General features: G+C 42.9%; 1 protein-coding gene across 2 annotated transcripts; it reads right to left on the reverse strand.

Annotated features, from left to right (window-relative positions):
• Positions 1-334: 334 nt before the first annotated feature.
• LOC139553217 (dihydropyrimidinase-related protein 5-like) lies at positions 335-16,635 on the reverse strand. 2 transcript variants are annotated; one of them, XM_071365289.1, is made up of 14 exons: positions 16,485-16,635; positions 14,339-14,393; positions 13,943-14,155; positions 10,138-10,296; positions 8,272-8,451; positions 7,665-7,733; positions 7,320-7,364; positions 7,052-7,127; positions 5,133-5,289; positions 4,366-4,507; positions 3,941-4,083; positions 2,915-3,122; positions 2,442-2,607; positions 335-2,219 (listed from the first exon to the last, which is right to left on the reverse strand). In XM_071365289.1, the coding sequence occupies exons 2-14, from the start codon at positions 14,384-14,386 to the stop codon at positions 2,134-2,136; spliced, it is 1,692 nt and encodes a 563-aa protein (XP_071221390.1). In that variant the 5' UTR covers positions 14,387-14,393; positions 16,485-16,635; the 3' UTR covers positions 335-2,133. The 2 variants fall into 2 exon arrangements, with proteins under 2 accessions (XP_071221390.1, XP_071221392.1); XM_071365291.1 differs by lacking the exon at positions 16,485-16,635 and adding an exon at positions 14,511-14,669.
• Positions 16,636-17,086: the final 451 nt, after the last annotated feature.

Genomic DNA, 17,086 nt, shown 5'->3' on the forward strand with positions numbered 1-17,086 from the left:
CCACCACTACCGACGTTTCGTCTGCAACAATTCAGGAACTAATGCGCATGCGCGGTACTCCATGCTGTTAGAGTCGAGTCTATGGTAAATATATAAATAGGATTTTGACCTATTATAGTGAGTAGTCACTAGCCTACATGTTCTTAGGCCTCCATAGAGCTTTGCTAAAGACCGATGTGGTTATTGGGGTCGTTTTATTTATGTTATAGGCTATTACATGCTAAAGCAACACAATTGCACATACATTGCAATGTATTGAACCCCGTTTGCCAAATACAGTATAGGCTATAGGGCCTATTATGTTTTAGATTTTTTAAAGAAACACAATTCAAGCTTGAACTTTCCGTGTGGTTTATTTGCACTCAATCATGTGATAAAGAGCTGCAAGAGCACATAGGATAAAACGAAACCAAACCTCAGTGAAAACACAGTAGGCTATTCAGCACCAGTGAGGACCTCTTACACTGCAGTCATATCATGTACAGTGTGGTTTGGACTATGGCAAAACAATAAAGTATATTCTTCACAAACAAAAGTCATATGATATGTTCTCAGTAGCTTACAATGGAACGGTGTCAAGGCAATTTGAAACCCCCCCAAAACATCAGTGGTTTTTTGTTGACACAATCTTGAATAAGCATGCCACCCAGTAATATAATGACAGTGCATTTTTGAATGACATTATGACATAAACACATAACAAACCTGAAGAACTTGCATTTGTATATTTCCATTTCCATTATAATACCCAAGATTCAGTCAAATTATAGATTATGCACTTCTCTTACCCAATCGACAGTGTTACAACATTGGACATGTCAACCCAAAAGATACACAAAACTGTCAAATACTTTTCAGTGCAAGACCAGAATTCCTCAGTGTTGTAACAAAAAAAGAACCCCAAAGACATAAAAAAGTGTTATGTGCTCAGTAGTTAGTTTGCACATCCTAAAAAGAACCACAATCATAAACATGCTATCTCTAGTAAGTGTATATGTGTTGAATGTGAGACTTCTCTTGTGAGAAAAAGGCATTTCAGAGTGAAGCTAGCTAACTTGTCGCTAACAGACAGAGAAAAGTAAAGAAATATCATATCACCACTTAGACATAGAAAGATGCTAAATATGAGTCATATCAGTGCCTCACATATAATTGTTCTATGCCACAAAATACATACAGTAAACACAGCGTAGGTTCATTCACATTGATGGGAGATGAGATGACCAGGAAGGAAGAGAGTGCTACTATTATTCAACTGTAAACAGCAACATAGAAGCTATAACAACTCTGAACTTACTTAGCCTACGTATTTTGATGACCGATGTCATCCTTAGTTGTTCAGGACTCATGATTATACTTTTGACAGTGCTGTAAAGGGGAATGACATCTTTTCAAATAACATTGTAAGTATCAGCTTGCATTTGAGTTTTCGTCAAAATTAGACAAATGGAATCGTGAAGGGACCCGAACAGAAAAAAAACGGTGTTTCACACAAAAATTGTTATATTCACGTTATTTCATGTCAAGTGCTTTGAGATATTGCGTAGTAAATAACTAATCACGTGAATTCATGACTGTTCTGTATTGGTAGAAAAGTTGTTCTGTTACACATCAAATCATGTAAGGAAAAGGCAGCTAAGTAGTACATGATACAAGTGCAATATTGTAGGTTAAACAGTGAGGTAAAACCAATTATCAACTCAACCCCATCCTCCCCTCATCCCCCTAAAACCATTAGTGTATAATGACATTGAGTACTTTCTCTAAAATACATACATTTATCCAAAACAGTCAACTAGCAACATAGCTACCGTGCAAATTTAGTTTCGATTTGTCCAAAAATTTGCTAAGCCCAATATTGTTCAGGGTTTGACCATACAGGCAGATATTCCAACAAATATTAAAATTACATCAGTGTCATATAAATGTTACTCAGACCCTGTCATCATATATACACTAAATACGTGAGTTCGTTTTTGAAATGACATGTGAGATTTTCTTTTCTTTCTATGCTTTCTGGGTGAACGTAACAAGCAGTTTGTCTTAGTTGGCCCTGAACTTTCCTTCCGGTTTCATTCTAATAGAGAACTACAGTAATTGTTTGGTTCTAGAACTCACTACTCTTCCACACAGTTACCAGATGCCACTGGATCGACCACCTGGGGGGGCCAGAATCCTTGCAGAAGATCTCTTTGGGATTTTATCATCAACCTGGGCACCTGGAGAGATTGATAAAACAAAAAGTGGCAAATAACAATCTGTTAGGTTAACAAAAATGTAGCTAATTGTGCATCTTTCCAGTAGAGATTGAAACATATAGATATAGTAGATACTGCATTAGAGCTGGTGATTAATAAAGTTATATAGGCCTTAGAGGGAGAGATGCAAATTATACAATCCCAAATTGCAAAGCGATGTGTGTGTGTGTGTGTGTGTGTTACCAGAGAGGCTGAAACTGGACCCATGCAGGTCTCTCTGTCCTCCGTGCTTGGTGTGTGGTCGTGTTGGAGTGTCCCCATCACATGGTCCACAGTCCTTCTTCCCAGAATTCATCAACGCTACGTCTCCTACGTAGGGCTCACGCTCCACGGCCTTCAGGGCCTGACACTGAGGAGAGAGAGACACACACGTGCGCACGAGTAAGCAGAGATGCAAACACAGACACGCGCACACGCACACGCACACACACACACACACACACACACACACACACACACACATAGACACACACAATAATTATTCTCTGGTTATACACACAGTTATAACACATTAATAATACGTTATGACAATCTAGATAATCTGAAGCAGGTATGGAAAGTTTATGCGATTCAAAGATCACCTTTCATCTGCTGCAAAATGCATAGGTAAAGGAACATTTTCAAATCCACATCCTGTTGATGGCTTTTTAGAATACCTTCTCCCGCTGCACCATTTTCTTGTAGAGGTAGTCAGGGAAGGTTCTGAGAGGATAGAACTTCCCAGAGCCCTCGGAGCACGTGAACACTCCGTTCTCATAGACCAAACGACCACGGCTAATGGTAACCAGGGGGACACCATGGCAACGAAGACTCTCGTACAGGTTGTAGTCTCCACCCTGCACCTGTGTGTCCACAGAGATGGTCCTGGACACAGAGAAATATATAGTCTTTAACACATACAATAGGTTATTGGTCTTGTGTGGCTCAGTTGATAAGAAAAGCATCTGGTAAGTGGCATATACTATTATTGTTACTCTATACTCTTAGAGGTAAAGATGCCTGAAAGAACCTGTTGGGTTGCCACACCGGCGTAACCTTTCTAGTTGAAAAAGGTTCCTAGAGGAACCCCTCTGAAAAGGGTATTCGGGGAACCCCTGTGTAAAGGTTCAAACCGGAATCTTTTTGTGATAATTTTTTTTCTTCCTTTTTAATAATATATTGTAGAGGTGTCAGCCTATCAGATAGGAGGCGTGGCTTATTGTAGGCGTGGCTTTCAGATAGTTATTTTTGGCCACCCGCTAATGTAAATGTCATTCCTGTTCATCATGCTACGTTTGAATACTGCAAATACAAAAAGTAATTGAACATTTTTCCATATTACATACTTTTATATAAAAATAACATTACTGATTACCTACAGTAATAAAGTTGCATAGGCATCTTGAGGAACTCACCTCTGTTAGCCTCATTGACTTTAAAGGGTGGCTCAAAAAATATCTATCTGAAAGCCACACCCCTTCTAAGCCACGTCTTCACTCTACATTGAACCATTAAAGATTCCACCAAGAACCCCTCAACTAACCAAAGGTGCAAATATGAACCGTTTACTAGCAATGGTTCCTCAAGTCACCACTAAGAGTGTTTAAAAGAAAAACCTTAGCATCCCCCAGAGGGTGAACGGTCGCCGTAGCGGTAGTAGTGAGAAGGGAGGGAGTGAGGGGACAGTGGATACGGTTACATACTTGGTCCCTTCAGGGTCCCAGACCACCAGGTCAGCGTCAGCCCCTGGGATGATCCTACCCTTCCTGGGGTACAGGTTGTAGATCTTAGCTGCGTTGGAGCTGGTCACCGCAACAAAACGGTTCTCGTCCATCTTGCCTCCGACCTACAGGAGCAGAGGGTCAAAATGTTCCATGGCAGAGGGAGAGGGCAGAGGGAGCAAATCTGTTATCAACATGTCAAGCACTAGACTCAAACAGCATATGTGTTTGACAGGGACCATGCACAACAAATATTGCAACAGATACATGTCCAACGGCAACAAGGTATCATGGTAGTAGTTAGTTACAGCAGTCACAATAGCAGATCTAACCTTTCTGTTGTCTTTCTATACAGCCGTAGAGCTTTGCCTACGTACAAACAGTAGAGGTACATCATGTTTGCTTACCACTCCTCTCTCCCAGATGACGCTCATGCGGTCCTGGATGCCCGGGACTCCGTGGGGGATCTTTGTGAAGTCATCCTTGCCCATAGCCTTCTGTTTGGTGGTGAAGGGGCGGTGGTCAGACGCCACTACGTTCAGCGTATCACTGTAGTGGGTCAGAGAGAAGGAGGAGAGGATAGGTCAGGGGGGAAAATGTAGAGAACGCAAATATAAATTCTATTAACTTTGATTTGATAACACTACGTTCAGAGTTTCACTGTTAAAGCCTAGAGAGAAGGAGGCGAGTACGGGTCAGGGGGAAATTTTATTCAAATGTTATTATACCAACAGCAAAAAGTATTTATATATATTAATGAGAGCTACAAGCGCTGTTAAGACTGGTGCCTGGATTCAATCCAACCCAGATGTACAATTTTTGCACAGCGGTAGAATTTAAAGGCAATTTCCCAGACATCACATTCGCTGAATAAATCACCTTCAGCAGGGTACAAAGGAAATGTGCCCCCTCGTGTGTGTGTGTGTGTGTGTATGTGTGTATGTGTGTGTGTGTGTGTGTGTGTGTGTGTGTGTGCTCTTACTTTCCAAGTAGACTCATCAGGAAGGTGTGTGTGTGTGTGTGTGTGTGTGTGTGTGTGTGTGTGTGTGTGTGTGTGTGTGTGTGTGTGTGTGTGTGTGTGTGTGTGTGTGTGTGTGTGTGTGTGTGTGTGTGTGTGTGTGTGTGTGTGTGTGTGTGTGTGTGTGTGTGTGTGTGTGTGTGTGTGTGCTCTTACTTTCCCAGTAGACTCATCAGGTAGTTGGGTGTGTTTGGGTCCAGGCGTAGAGGAGGAACAGTGACGTAGGCTGCAGCATGGGCCCAGTCCTGATGGTAGTACTGCAGACCGTTCAGCACCGCATGGGCTGTGGTGGTCTCCCCATGGACCACTTTACCTGTCGACAGATTATATAGATGGATTTATACATGTCCATATACAGTGCCTTCGGAAAGTATTCAGACCCCTTGACTTTTTCCGCATTTTGTTACGTTACAGCCTTATTCTAAAAATTATTCAATCGTTTTTCCCCCCTCATCAATCTACACACAATATCCCATAATGACAAAGCAAAAACAGTTTTTTAGTTATAAAAACAGTTCTAATTTATATTGAATATCACATTTACATAAGTATTCAGACCATTTACTCAGTATTTTGTTGAAGTACCTTTTGCAGTGATTACAGTCTCGAGTCTTCTTAGGTATGACGCAACAAGCTTGGCAGACCTGTATTTGGGGAGTTTTTCCCATTCTTCTCTGCAGATCCCCTCAAGCTGTGTCAGGTTGGGTGGGGAGCGTTGCAGCACAGCTATTTTCAGGTCTCTCCGGAGGTGTTCGATCGGGTTCAAGTCCAGTCTCTGGCTGGGCAACTCAAGGACATTCAGAGACTTGTCCCCAAGCCATTCCAGCGTTGTCTTGGCTGTGTGCTTAGGGTCATTGTCCTGTTGTAAGGTGAACCACCCCAGTCTGAGGTCCTGAGCGCTCTGGAGCAGGTTTTCATTAAGGATCTCTCTGTACTTTGCTCCGTTCATCTTTGCCTCGATCCTGACAAGTACTCCGCTGAAAAACAATCCCCACAGCATGATTCTGCCACCAAAGAGTTCAATCTTGGTTTCATCAGACAAGAGAATCTTGTTTCTCATGATCTGAGAGTCTTTAGGCGCCTTTTTTCAAACTCCAAGCGGGCTGTCATGTGCCTTTTACTGAGGAGTGGCTTCCGTCTGGCCACTTTACCATAAACGCCTGATTGGTGGAGATTTGCAGAGATGGTTGTCCTTCTGGAAGGTTCTCCCATCTCCACAGAGGAACTATGGAGCTCTGTCAGAGTGACCATCGGGTTCTTGGTCACCTCCCTGACCAAGGCCCTTCTCCCCCGATTGCTCAGTTTGGCCGGGTGGCCAGGTCCTAGGAAGAGTCTCGGTGGTTCCAAACTTCTTCCATTTAAGAATGATGGAGGCCACTGTGTTCTTGGGGACCTTCAATGCTGCAGGTAATCTTTTGGGTACAATCCCGTCTCGGAGCTCTACGGACAATTCCTTCGACCTCCTTGGCTTGGTTTTTGCTCTGACATGCACTGTCAACTGTGGGACCTTATATAGACAGGTGTGTGCCTTTCCAAATCATGCCCAATCAATTGTGGACTCAAGTTGTAGAAACATCTCAAGGATGATCAATGGAAACAGGATGCACCTGAGCTCAATTTCGAGTCTCCCTAGCAAAAGGTCTGAATACGTATGTAAATAAGGTATTTCTGTTTTTTTTTCATTTTTAATACATTTTAAAACATTTCTAAAAACATGTTTTCACTTTGTCATTATGGGGTATTGTGCGTAGATTGCCGAGGAAAATGTTTTAATTAATACATTTTAGAATAAGGCTGTAACGTTACAAAATGTAGAAAAAATCAAGGGGTCTGAATAGTTTCTGAAGGCACTGGGATGTGATGTGTAGTGTGTAGTATTGGCAAGTTACTGTACAAGACAGACAGACAGACAGGTGGGGTTCCAGAAGCACTTGTAGTGAAGATCAGCCCAGACCAAGCCAGCAGAGGGTCACAAACCACATGAAAAGTCATCTGTGATATGCACAGGACAGGATACGACAGGACTGAACAAGACAGGATATGACAGGACAGGATAAGATATGCCTTGGCCTTACCCTGCATCTTGGCTGTGGCAAGCACATCTCCTGCTGACATGCTGGACACGTTGACAAGGTAGATAGGACAGTGGGCCTGAAAGAGAACGACAGAGAGTGAGACAACATGTCTTAGAGAGAGTTTCACCAGAAGAAAACATGCCAAATACCCATGCCAAATGCAGGACTAGTTCCAGATACTGCATGGTATTTCGGGGGCAGTTACCATTGGACTGAAGTGCTTGACGATAAAGAAAATGCAACAACTTGACACAGAACACACACTCACCCTATTGGCGATGGTGATCGCACGATGGGTGGCCTCTGCCTCCAGCTGTGAGAAAGAAAAAAAAAAACGGATATTGTGTTGAGTCGGTATAAGACGATCCTCAATGCTAGGGTCATTACAATATTATGAAGGGCCGATATCTATAACATAGGAACTGGAAATGCTTCACTGGAAAAACAGTAAGACTATAAAACTGTAACGGCTATGTCTATGAAGTCATGGAAGAAAGATAAGGAGTATGTGTTAATTATGAGGACAGACTACAACAGTAGTATATAATAACATAATGAGAATGTATGCCATTTAGCAGAGGCTTTTATCCGAAGAGTAAAGAGAACGTCTTACCTCCTCTGGTCTGCTGATCTCAATGCCCTCTGGGCCACTGATTCCCAGGTCCAATGCCTCTTTGGCTCCCTAGAAAACACACAGGAATCCTGGTGTATGTGCTGTATCACTGATGGAAATCGGATGTGCACTAAATATGGCTGGCGGTTCATCCATCACGGAACGTTGGATGTCTTTTCAAGTCATTTTAACTCTATGGCAGGGATGGGCAACTTTGATGGGGGTGGGGGCCACAAAAAAACGGGGACTGATCATGATGGGCCGCAGTGGCTCGAGGGTCAGTTACAATGGTCCCCCCGCAAAAAAAAGTTGCTCTATGGGCTCTGTCTCACCTCTGACCTTAGCACACAACAACCCTAGTCTCCTTTGTGTGAATAAAACTGCTTACTGTGGTGACAGTCCCTCTGTCAAGTACCAGTCAGTTTCTCACACTTTTGTAAACTGTTTGTGTCAGTCAATTTCTTACAGTTGGATAGATAAGTAAGGGTTTTTAAAAGTAATGAATGAAATTAAGCTGACTTTGTTGTATCTCTTTCTGAGCAAAGACATGATGGAAGAAAATGTCATTGATGTGGGACTACATATTGAACCAGATTCCGAGACTCACCTCGGCCACTAGTTCTCCGTTCTCAGCGTGTACACGGGCCACGGCCCCGATGTCCTTACAGTTCTGTAGGGCCTGGAAAAGTTCTGAGTCCCTCAGCATGAACAGGTCCTTATAGGCCATGAACATCTGGAACGAGTTGATCCCTTTATCTCTCACCAGGCTCTCCATCTCAGCACGCACCTACAGGTCAGGGGTTAGAGGTTAGAGTCCACCTGAACAAGATGAACACAGTCAGGAGTAGGGCTGTTACAGTGACAGTATTACAGCCACACCGACGGTCACAGCAGTCAAATTGCAAGTGACCGTTTAGTCACGGTAATTAGGCTTCTCCAAGCTCTGATGCTGCTGCTGGTCAATAGTAACTTACCAAACTTACTAACTGCCTGGTACTCAGCACTCTATTGTCCTTCTAATCACTCTGACATCAATGCAAATGTAATCAAAAATCTAATCAAACACTTCACAAGACCCCATGAGCTCATGTTGCTCAACATTTCTATAAGCTATGCAATTGCGTGAGAAAACAGACTGATGGCCTCTGTTAAAAAGAGGAGGATCCCATCAGCTTTCTATAGGCTAGACCTATTATATTTTTTTCTCAACTTTCCTAATATTAAGCACATTGCAGGAGTATAGCAGGAGTATAGCCTACCTGGCTGGCATGAAAATGAGCCACGGGAAACGCATTCTCCATACGCTATTTAAGTGCATAGATGACATGTATTCCCCCCCCCCCTGTTTCAATTACAGGTGCATGATAATGGTCCATTCTAAATCGAAACAAATTTCACATATATTATTTAGTATATGTAAAGATTAAATCAAGAATAGTCTGATGGGTGACAATATTAGCCTCTGACTTACATATTATCACTTGAGAATGATAACCAGCTTAAGGCAAGAAACACTGCATGCTTTTTTAATGCGACTTTTTCAAATCATAGTCCCACACCTCATGTAGCTTAGCCCATGGGCCTATATGTTCCGATAAGGTTTGTATCGCAACTAAACTGGCCAAATAACTTCTTAAAATGAAGCACATTAATCCGCTATACAATGTGTATAGAGCCTAACTGGCATACATATGCAGTGTGTGAGTTACGAGTTTGGGGAAGATAATTTGAACCCACCAAAATGCATCTTCATAATAAAAGCATTACATGCATAATCGCATTTGAGGTCACTTTTGATTATGGTGTTTTACTGCTAATGGAACATTTGTGCTTATAGCCTACTGCCGTGTGCGCATTGCTGCGCGTATAAAGTGAAGAAATAGCCTAATAGTTCATCAACATTTTAAGCTAAACGTTCTGATCTGTTGCGTCAGGCTCATTGCTCATTGTCCCAAACATAGTCTGGAATATTTATTTCTCGCACAGAATAGAACACGTCAACTTTTGTACTATGGGGGATAATAGATTGACATAGGCTAGTAGTGCTTTTGCTGTTCGTCAGGCCTACCCATCTTGTTGGCTGCCGAAAAGTAAATGTGGACAGTTCTTCCAATATCTTCAATATGCGCCTCGGAATTGGCGCAGTTGCGTCCCCGATGTGTCTGTCTTCACTTGTTAGCCTGTGAGAAAGTCCCGATCACGTGACGGACAGCCAGCAGTTATTTCCTTCACAATCACAGGCTGACAAAATGGCATGACCGCCACAGCCTTAGTCAGGAGTCATACCTTTTCATACTATTGTGCCAACCTGAATCGTAGTGTGTTGGCATTGATATTTTCCTCTCAGTGACTTTTGCAGCACAGTTCCAGCAACTATGGCGGATGTGTAACCAGGTGAGTGCAGTACAGATCTTAGCTCAGTTAAATGAAAAGGGTATAAAAACACCAGTTATCAAGAGAGTGTGACAGTTACCTTGGGCCCCCACCAGGTGACCCCCATATGCAGGGCGTAATCGCAGCAGGCTTTATTGTCGGCCTGGGAGCGGGCCTTCTCGTAGGCTTCCAGTAGAGATTCATTCTTCTCTGGTAATACATGTCCTATAACCATGGTGGTACCTCCAGCCAGGGCTGCCTGTTGACAGAACCACCAGTATCTCAGATCAGAGAAGAGACAGACATTACAACTATGGATACCACTTTACATAAAGGTATATTATACAAAAATAGAAACGTAAAGTGTTGGTCCCATGTTTCATGAGGTGAAATAAAATATCTTTTTTTTTCTTCCATATGCACTAAAATAGTATTTCTCTCAAATTTTGCACACAAGGCCCACCAACTCGAGGAATATTTCTGTCCGTAATAAAGTACTTTTGTGGGGAATAACTCATTCTTATTGGCTGGGCATGGCTCCCAAGTGGGTGGATCTATGCCCTCCAAGGCCACCCATGGCTGTGCCCCTGACCAGTCATGTGAAATCCATAGTTTAGGCCCTAATGAATTTATTAAAATTGACTGATTTCCTTATATGACCTGTAGCTCATTATAATTATTGAAATTGTTGCATGCTGCATGTATATTTTTGTTCAGTATAGGTACTACGTTACATTAAGAAATACTTAATAAAACTGTTTGTAAATGGTTTATAAGTAGGAGGACACTGAGACACAATACATTGAAGTATCGCTATGCAAAGGCTCCATAATGATGTCTGGTCTGGTTAATTAATGCCAATGACAGTATAGAGTTAATGCACGCATCCATTATTCTCTATAAATTCCGGGGCAAGACATAATTAACATGCCAACATACCTCAGGTTTAAAACCACACAGTAAAAAGTGTCAATTACCCCTAATGTTTATTTACTGGATGGGAGGTGAAAAACATCAATCAGTAACTAGATTAGAGCACAGGAAGGGGACTGGGAGATAACCCATGGGGTATAATGAAAAGATATTACAGAGCATGATGCTGGACAGTGAGCGAATGTATATCAAGGAACTGTCAGTCCTTTCATTGTTTATTACACTATCAATCAGCTATCCATTTAGGGCTGTATATCTGAAGCAACGGCAGACGTACTAGATCGAAGACGTAGTAATGAAGAATACATTGTATGGCCATCGAAATAGTAAAACTGATATATATATATATCCAGAGGATACATTTCTAGATTCATAGATTCCAAGGTATGAAAGCGTCACTACTGCTCCATTACATATTTGTGTGTGTACTAAATCCTTACAAAACCAGGTTGATACTGATGTAAACAACAAATACATTCTATATGAAATCTTTCCAAATACTTGTAGTCTGTTACTATGTGTCGCTAAGTGAACGCTCCAAAGAGCATCTTTGAGTCAGCTGACCCTAGAGAGAGTGGAGTACTGTCTGGTAAGGATTGGGGGTGTGTCTAGTGTGTTGGAGAACTATTGTCTTCAAGCACAATGGCCCGAGTGAAAAGGTTTCGCAGCAGTCTTTGCTGCAACCCGACGGTAGCCATGGAAACAGAAACTGATCTGCATTTGTCTCTGTACTCTGTACTCTAGCCGGGCAGCACGGCAGCAGCTGCCCGGCTAGACAGATCCGCCAACCCCAGTATAGCAGAAAGATAACATCTCCTTGGCTAGCTTGTCGTTTATGTCTAAAACACAGCTATGTTCTCAGACTCTATATGTCATCTCTGGGTGGTAGAGAATAGAGAATGATGATTGATGAGTCATGCATGCCCTGAGGTGATCTGGGATAGCCCCAGTCTCAGTGTGTGCCCCTCCACCATTTTCTCTCTCTCTCTCTCTCTCTCTCTCTCTCTCTCTCTCTCTCTCTCTCTCTCTCTCTCTCTCTCTCTCTCTCTCTCTCTCTCTCTCTCTCTCTCTCTCTCTCTCTCTCTCTCTCTCTCTCTCTCTCTCTCATTCTATCTTTGTCTCTGTCTGTCTGTCTGTCTGTCTGTCTGTCTGTCTGTCTGTCTGTCTGTCTCTGTAGCATCTTCTCTCTCTCTCATCTGTCTCTCTTTCTCTTTCTCATTCTCTCTTTGTCTCACTCACTCTCTCTCTCTCTCTCTATCTCTCGCTATCCCTCCACCATCTTCTCTCTCCAGTCTGTTCATTGCCCTGCTGTCTGACTGCATCAGGAGTCAGCACACCCTGCTACAGCTTCCACAGCTTTCTGCCACATTATCTATATAAATCATTTATGGGGTAGGTGAGATATGTAATAAAATAAAATAAAGATGACTCAGAATAACAGAGAATATTATATAATAAATAACTTGAGTCAGCAGCCTTATGTATCCACTATCTTTGTCTAAATCAAAGCAGCATCTCTAAGTCTGAACCACGCCCAGTTTATTACTGTAGTAGTTCTCTGAATATTTCTTGGTCTCTACCCAAATCCCGGATCAACCCCTAGCTCCTAGCTACTTCTGTAGATCAAAGAGTAATTACTTGGTAATTTGGTAATTACTTCAACGTGCCTTCTGATAGGCTGAGTGGGGTTTTGGCCATAGGGCCTTTCGCTTACTCCTATCCAAATCTTTCACATCTACAGGACAGGAGTGTCTAGGGATGAGGGGATGAGGGGCTAGGGCAGGGGTGGGCAAACATTTGGCTCGAGGGTCACATCAGGATTTTGAAATTCAATGGAGGGACGCATTTTTTGGGGGACCAATTGTTTGTTAAAATCAATTTGCGGGGGCTTCCCGAGTGACGCAGCGGTCTAAGGCACTGCATCGCAGTGCTTGAGGCGTCACTACAGACTCGTGTTCGAGTTTCCTCTGACATATTGGTGCGGCTGGCTTCCGGGTTAAGCGGGCATTGTGTCAAGAAGCAGTGTGGCTTGGCTGGGTCGAGTTTCGGAGGACGCACGGCTCTCGACCTTCGCCTCTCCTGAGTTCGTACGGGAGTTGCAACGATGGGACAAGACTTTTAACTACCAATTGGATACCGCGAAATTGGGGGGACAAAAAATGATGTCTCGCGGGCTGGATTGAAGTGCCCGGCGGGCCGGATACGGCCAGTGGGCCGTACTCCCCCCCCCCCCCCCCCCCTTGGGTTAGGGGTTGACTTGGGATTCAGAGTCTGTCTCCACCTTAAGTCTGAGGTCATTTTCTCACACAGCAAGGCAAGCTGGGAAGATGAGTTTATTTAGTTGCCATGGTACATGGCGGTCCACTGGGTTACCGGGAGAGGAAAATATGTTTGACAAATGGTCGTTTCCCACTAGACTGGGCCAATTATTGTGTATTAAATGGTACATACTAATTATGTATCTGTCTTTCCAGTTCAGTTCAATGACCTACCATATTAGTATAATGTATTACTAAATTCCCAGAGGGTATTGTAATAATGACGTCATTGCAACCATTTAGCTTCCACTGGGATTTGAAGTGCTGTAACGGAGTATTTGGCATTGCTAGACAAACCTTGCCACAGGTTTCTACCAAAATACACACATAGGGAGAGTAATGCCAGAGTCCTAAAGCACCAGACCTTTTTATCAATGAACCAACCAATCAAATGTGATTGACCCAGCCCTTTTTGGGACAACATATCACAAGGTTTTGTTCAGCAACCCCGCCTTAATCTCCAGAGCATGCGGCAGCACAGTGGCAAAGGAAATCTCCCTAGAAGGAAGAGACCTGGAGAGGAACCAGACTCAGATGGGAGACTCGTCCTGCACTGGCTATACCGGGTCACTGAGGGTAATGCCAGTGTCCTTAAGCATGGTATTTCCTCTCAACCTCACAGACAGTCGTAGAAAAGCTGTCGATCATTCATACCTTGGTGCCGCTATAGTAGTCGTCCACGGTGGTAGCGTTCATGAAACTCTGCTGCAGGTGCACGCTGGTGTCAATCCCCCCGGGGAGTACCAGTTTCCCGGAGGCGTCAATCACCTTGGCCCCTCCCGGGATCATCAGCCCCTCCCCCACCTGCTGGATGATGCCGTTCTCAATGTACACATCCGCCTCCTGCGTGACGTCATCGTTCACCACCTGGTGTCAAAAGGGAGAGAGAAAAAAAATGCACTAATCAGGTGCTGGAGAGAATCAGGTGTTGGACCGAAGAAAATGCATAAATGAAACAGGTGATATTGGCAATTCTGTAATGCTTCACAATCATTTATTTTAGATGAACATATAACAGCCCAACAACAACAGTCAACACAACACACCCACCTTGCCACCCTTGATTAGGATCCTGGTTGTCGCTGAACTGGAAGACATGATGGCTCTGGAAGAGAGAGATTAGACGTGAAGGGTTAACAAAAACACTACCATGCTATTCTCATTTGTGGTGCAGGGAGTTACAGCCCCAAAATTGATATTCTAGAAGAAAAAATGTTTAGACCTCTGCGTATTTTCTCAAGAAGAGAGACAAGCTGACAAAAAAAAAAGTTTCACTCTCATGGAGAACGGTATTAGTTTCTGACCAGTTATACCACCTCAACTACAACTAGGCATACAAGCTATGGTACCACTAACTGTCATTGGCATTACATTCAGATGTGAGGAGGGAGTGATCCACTGAAGAACACAAATGAATCGCTGTGTTCTAAAACAAGCTATAACACAATAAACATTGTGTTCTCAACTTGGCATGGCCAGGCTGTTGTGACATCAACGAATGGGCCTGAGGCGGTGTCTGTCACTGAGTATGACCAAACATCCCTTAGCTTAGCTGCCTGTCTGTCTGTCTGGACTAAAACAGTTCAACATGTCACACACCGGTTCACACTTTTCATCCATAACAGAATTCCATCATTTTTTCTTCTTCTAAAAACTAAAATGTAGCACATTATAAAGTGAACCTGTACATACATATTGTAGAAGTGTACTGTGGTATGAGACACAGAGGGATTTCTTATCGCATCAGAACGTTAAAATATTTCAATATTCCAATACTATAATCTTTCTTGGATTAATATGAATAAAACGATAAATATCCCCCGGGGACTCCTCCTCTTTATGTGCGTGTGTGTCTAGGTGGGTGTGGGAGTGGTAATGTATGTGACAGTGTGGGTGCGGCAGCCAGCAAGTTCACCACATGCTCTCTATCCTCATGGATCCAGATTTGGAGCTGAGATCATCTGTCTAAAATGATGACTAGATGACATCTCGCACATGAATGTTCAGACTCGAATCAAGGCCAACTGTAAAGGCAGACAGCTGATGTCTAAAGTGTCATCTCATGTTCATTTTCAAAGGTGGGAGGAAGGGAATATGCACCAACCATTGGTTATCCATCACTTCTACTGGCCCACATCTGACTGAGTGTTCTAGGATGTAGGATGAAGGAATGAATGAAGTTACAACAATATGCCTTTTATGGATAGAATAGAAACAAATAGCCTACAGGTTATTTAAAAAAGAATCGACTAATTTTAGGGTGGAGCACAACTCATTGGTCTAGGCTAGCGCATAAATAAAAGGCATGCGGTCTTCTGTAGCTAGCCTAATTGTCGGGGCTAAATCTATTATTATTACAAACAGCGTTTAGAATATTCACACAAAATTGACACAAACCTAGAAATGACAGTAGTCAACGTAGATATTTATTTGGAAAATTGATCATGGAGTTTGAAACGTCCCAAATAGATTCCCTCATAAAGTATAGCCATTTCAAGGTTTATAGCCTAAACCTGTTATAGGCTAGTCTGTAACAAATACGGACAGGACACACATGTAATTTACTAAGGTTTTAAATCACTATGTTAATAGATCTAAAATGATAAATTCCACATCCCACTTGACACAAAGAAACACCGGCCTTCATCCCTCAGGATACATAACCGACCCAGAAAACGATTTCCAGAAAACGGTTTCCAAAACCCTCCTACCCTCCCCATGATGACGGATCACTCCATAATAATCACCCTCTTCCATCCCACCGCCTAAAGATCATGTTGCCCTTGCATCGTAGTAATCGATGGACCAAATTCATAGCAAGTGTAATTGGATAGTTATAGCATTTAGCCTATGTCCCCAGTCTGAGTTCCATATACCGTCTGCCGGTATGATCATGTAGGTTCTAATTTCGACTACCCCCCCCCCCAAAAAAAAAAGCCAATGGCATGAAAGGAATCAGGATGGCAAAATCAGAAATGAAAAATACCAGTCAGGACTCCGGGGAGCAAACCCCTGACAGACATTCAGCCAGTCGCCATAAGAAACAAAGTATCCACATAAAGCAAGCATCCGTGTCTAGGGACGATCCATACACCCGCATAGTCTGGGCCCCAAATCAAAGCCTCTTCACATAATTCTTAGTAAATTGCCTATCAGTACGCTATAAAGTTGCAAATCTCGATCGCGCTCGACATACCTCTCCTAAAGGCCTACGGCTCCAAAACGCCTTTTCGGTTACTTTATGATAGACTACAACAGCACCAATCCGTTGAATGAGACGAACACTTGCTGCAGCCAGGCGCAGATGCTTCACTCTGAATCCAGCCTGCTCAGCCTCAGGTCGCAGCATCCAAGTCCGTGCGACGTGCAGACGCTCCAATCACCGATAGGGAAGGCAGACTCGGTCACCAGATTAACCAATTACTTAGCACTTAAGGCGTGTCCATTTGGAGGGGGCTGTACCATTGTGGGAGGAACTGGGTGTGAACTGTGATTACAGGAAAGGAAAGATCATGGATAAAGCAAGGAGGTCATATAATCACTAGCCTATAAATTACAATACACAGTATTTCTAAATAATTCATTAAGTATACTATTCAGATGTATGGTTTGTGTAATCATTATGAAGACAAGAGAACACATTAGGCTATAATAAACACTACAAACAGAGTATTAGTAGTAGCAATCATTAAATGTGTGAGCAAATGCAGGGTGATGTGAGCAAAAGCAGAACTAACAAACTATTACCTTTTATACTGTTAAAAGAAAAAGGTCCCTCTGAGATTTGAAAGTAATTTT

This window comes from Salvelinus alpinus, chromosome 25, assembly GCF_045679555.1.
Source record: "Salvelinus alpinus chromosome 25, SLU_Salpinus.1, whole genome shotgun sequence".
Classification (NCBI taxonomy): domain Eukaryota; kingdom Metazoa; phylum Chordata; class Actinopteri; order Salmoniformes; family Salmonidae; genus Salvelinus; species Salvelinus alpinus.

Bases quoted from the DNA above. Each gene is read 5' to 3' on its own strand.
- LOC139553217 (XM_071365289.1), bottom strand. From the start codon at position 14,386: ATGTCTTCCAGTTCAGCGACAACCAGGATCCTAATCAAGGGTGGCAAG. The intron at 7,365-7,664 runs GTAAGACGTTCT...TCTTTCTCACAG, and splicing joins AGATCAGCAGACCAGAGGAG to CTGGAGGCAGAGGCCACCCA. The intron at 4,084-4,365 runs GTAAGCAAACAT...CTGCTCCTGTAG, and splicing joins TCATCTGGGAGAGAGGAGTG to GTCGGAGGCAAGATGGACGA.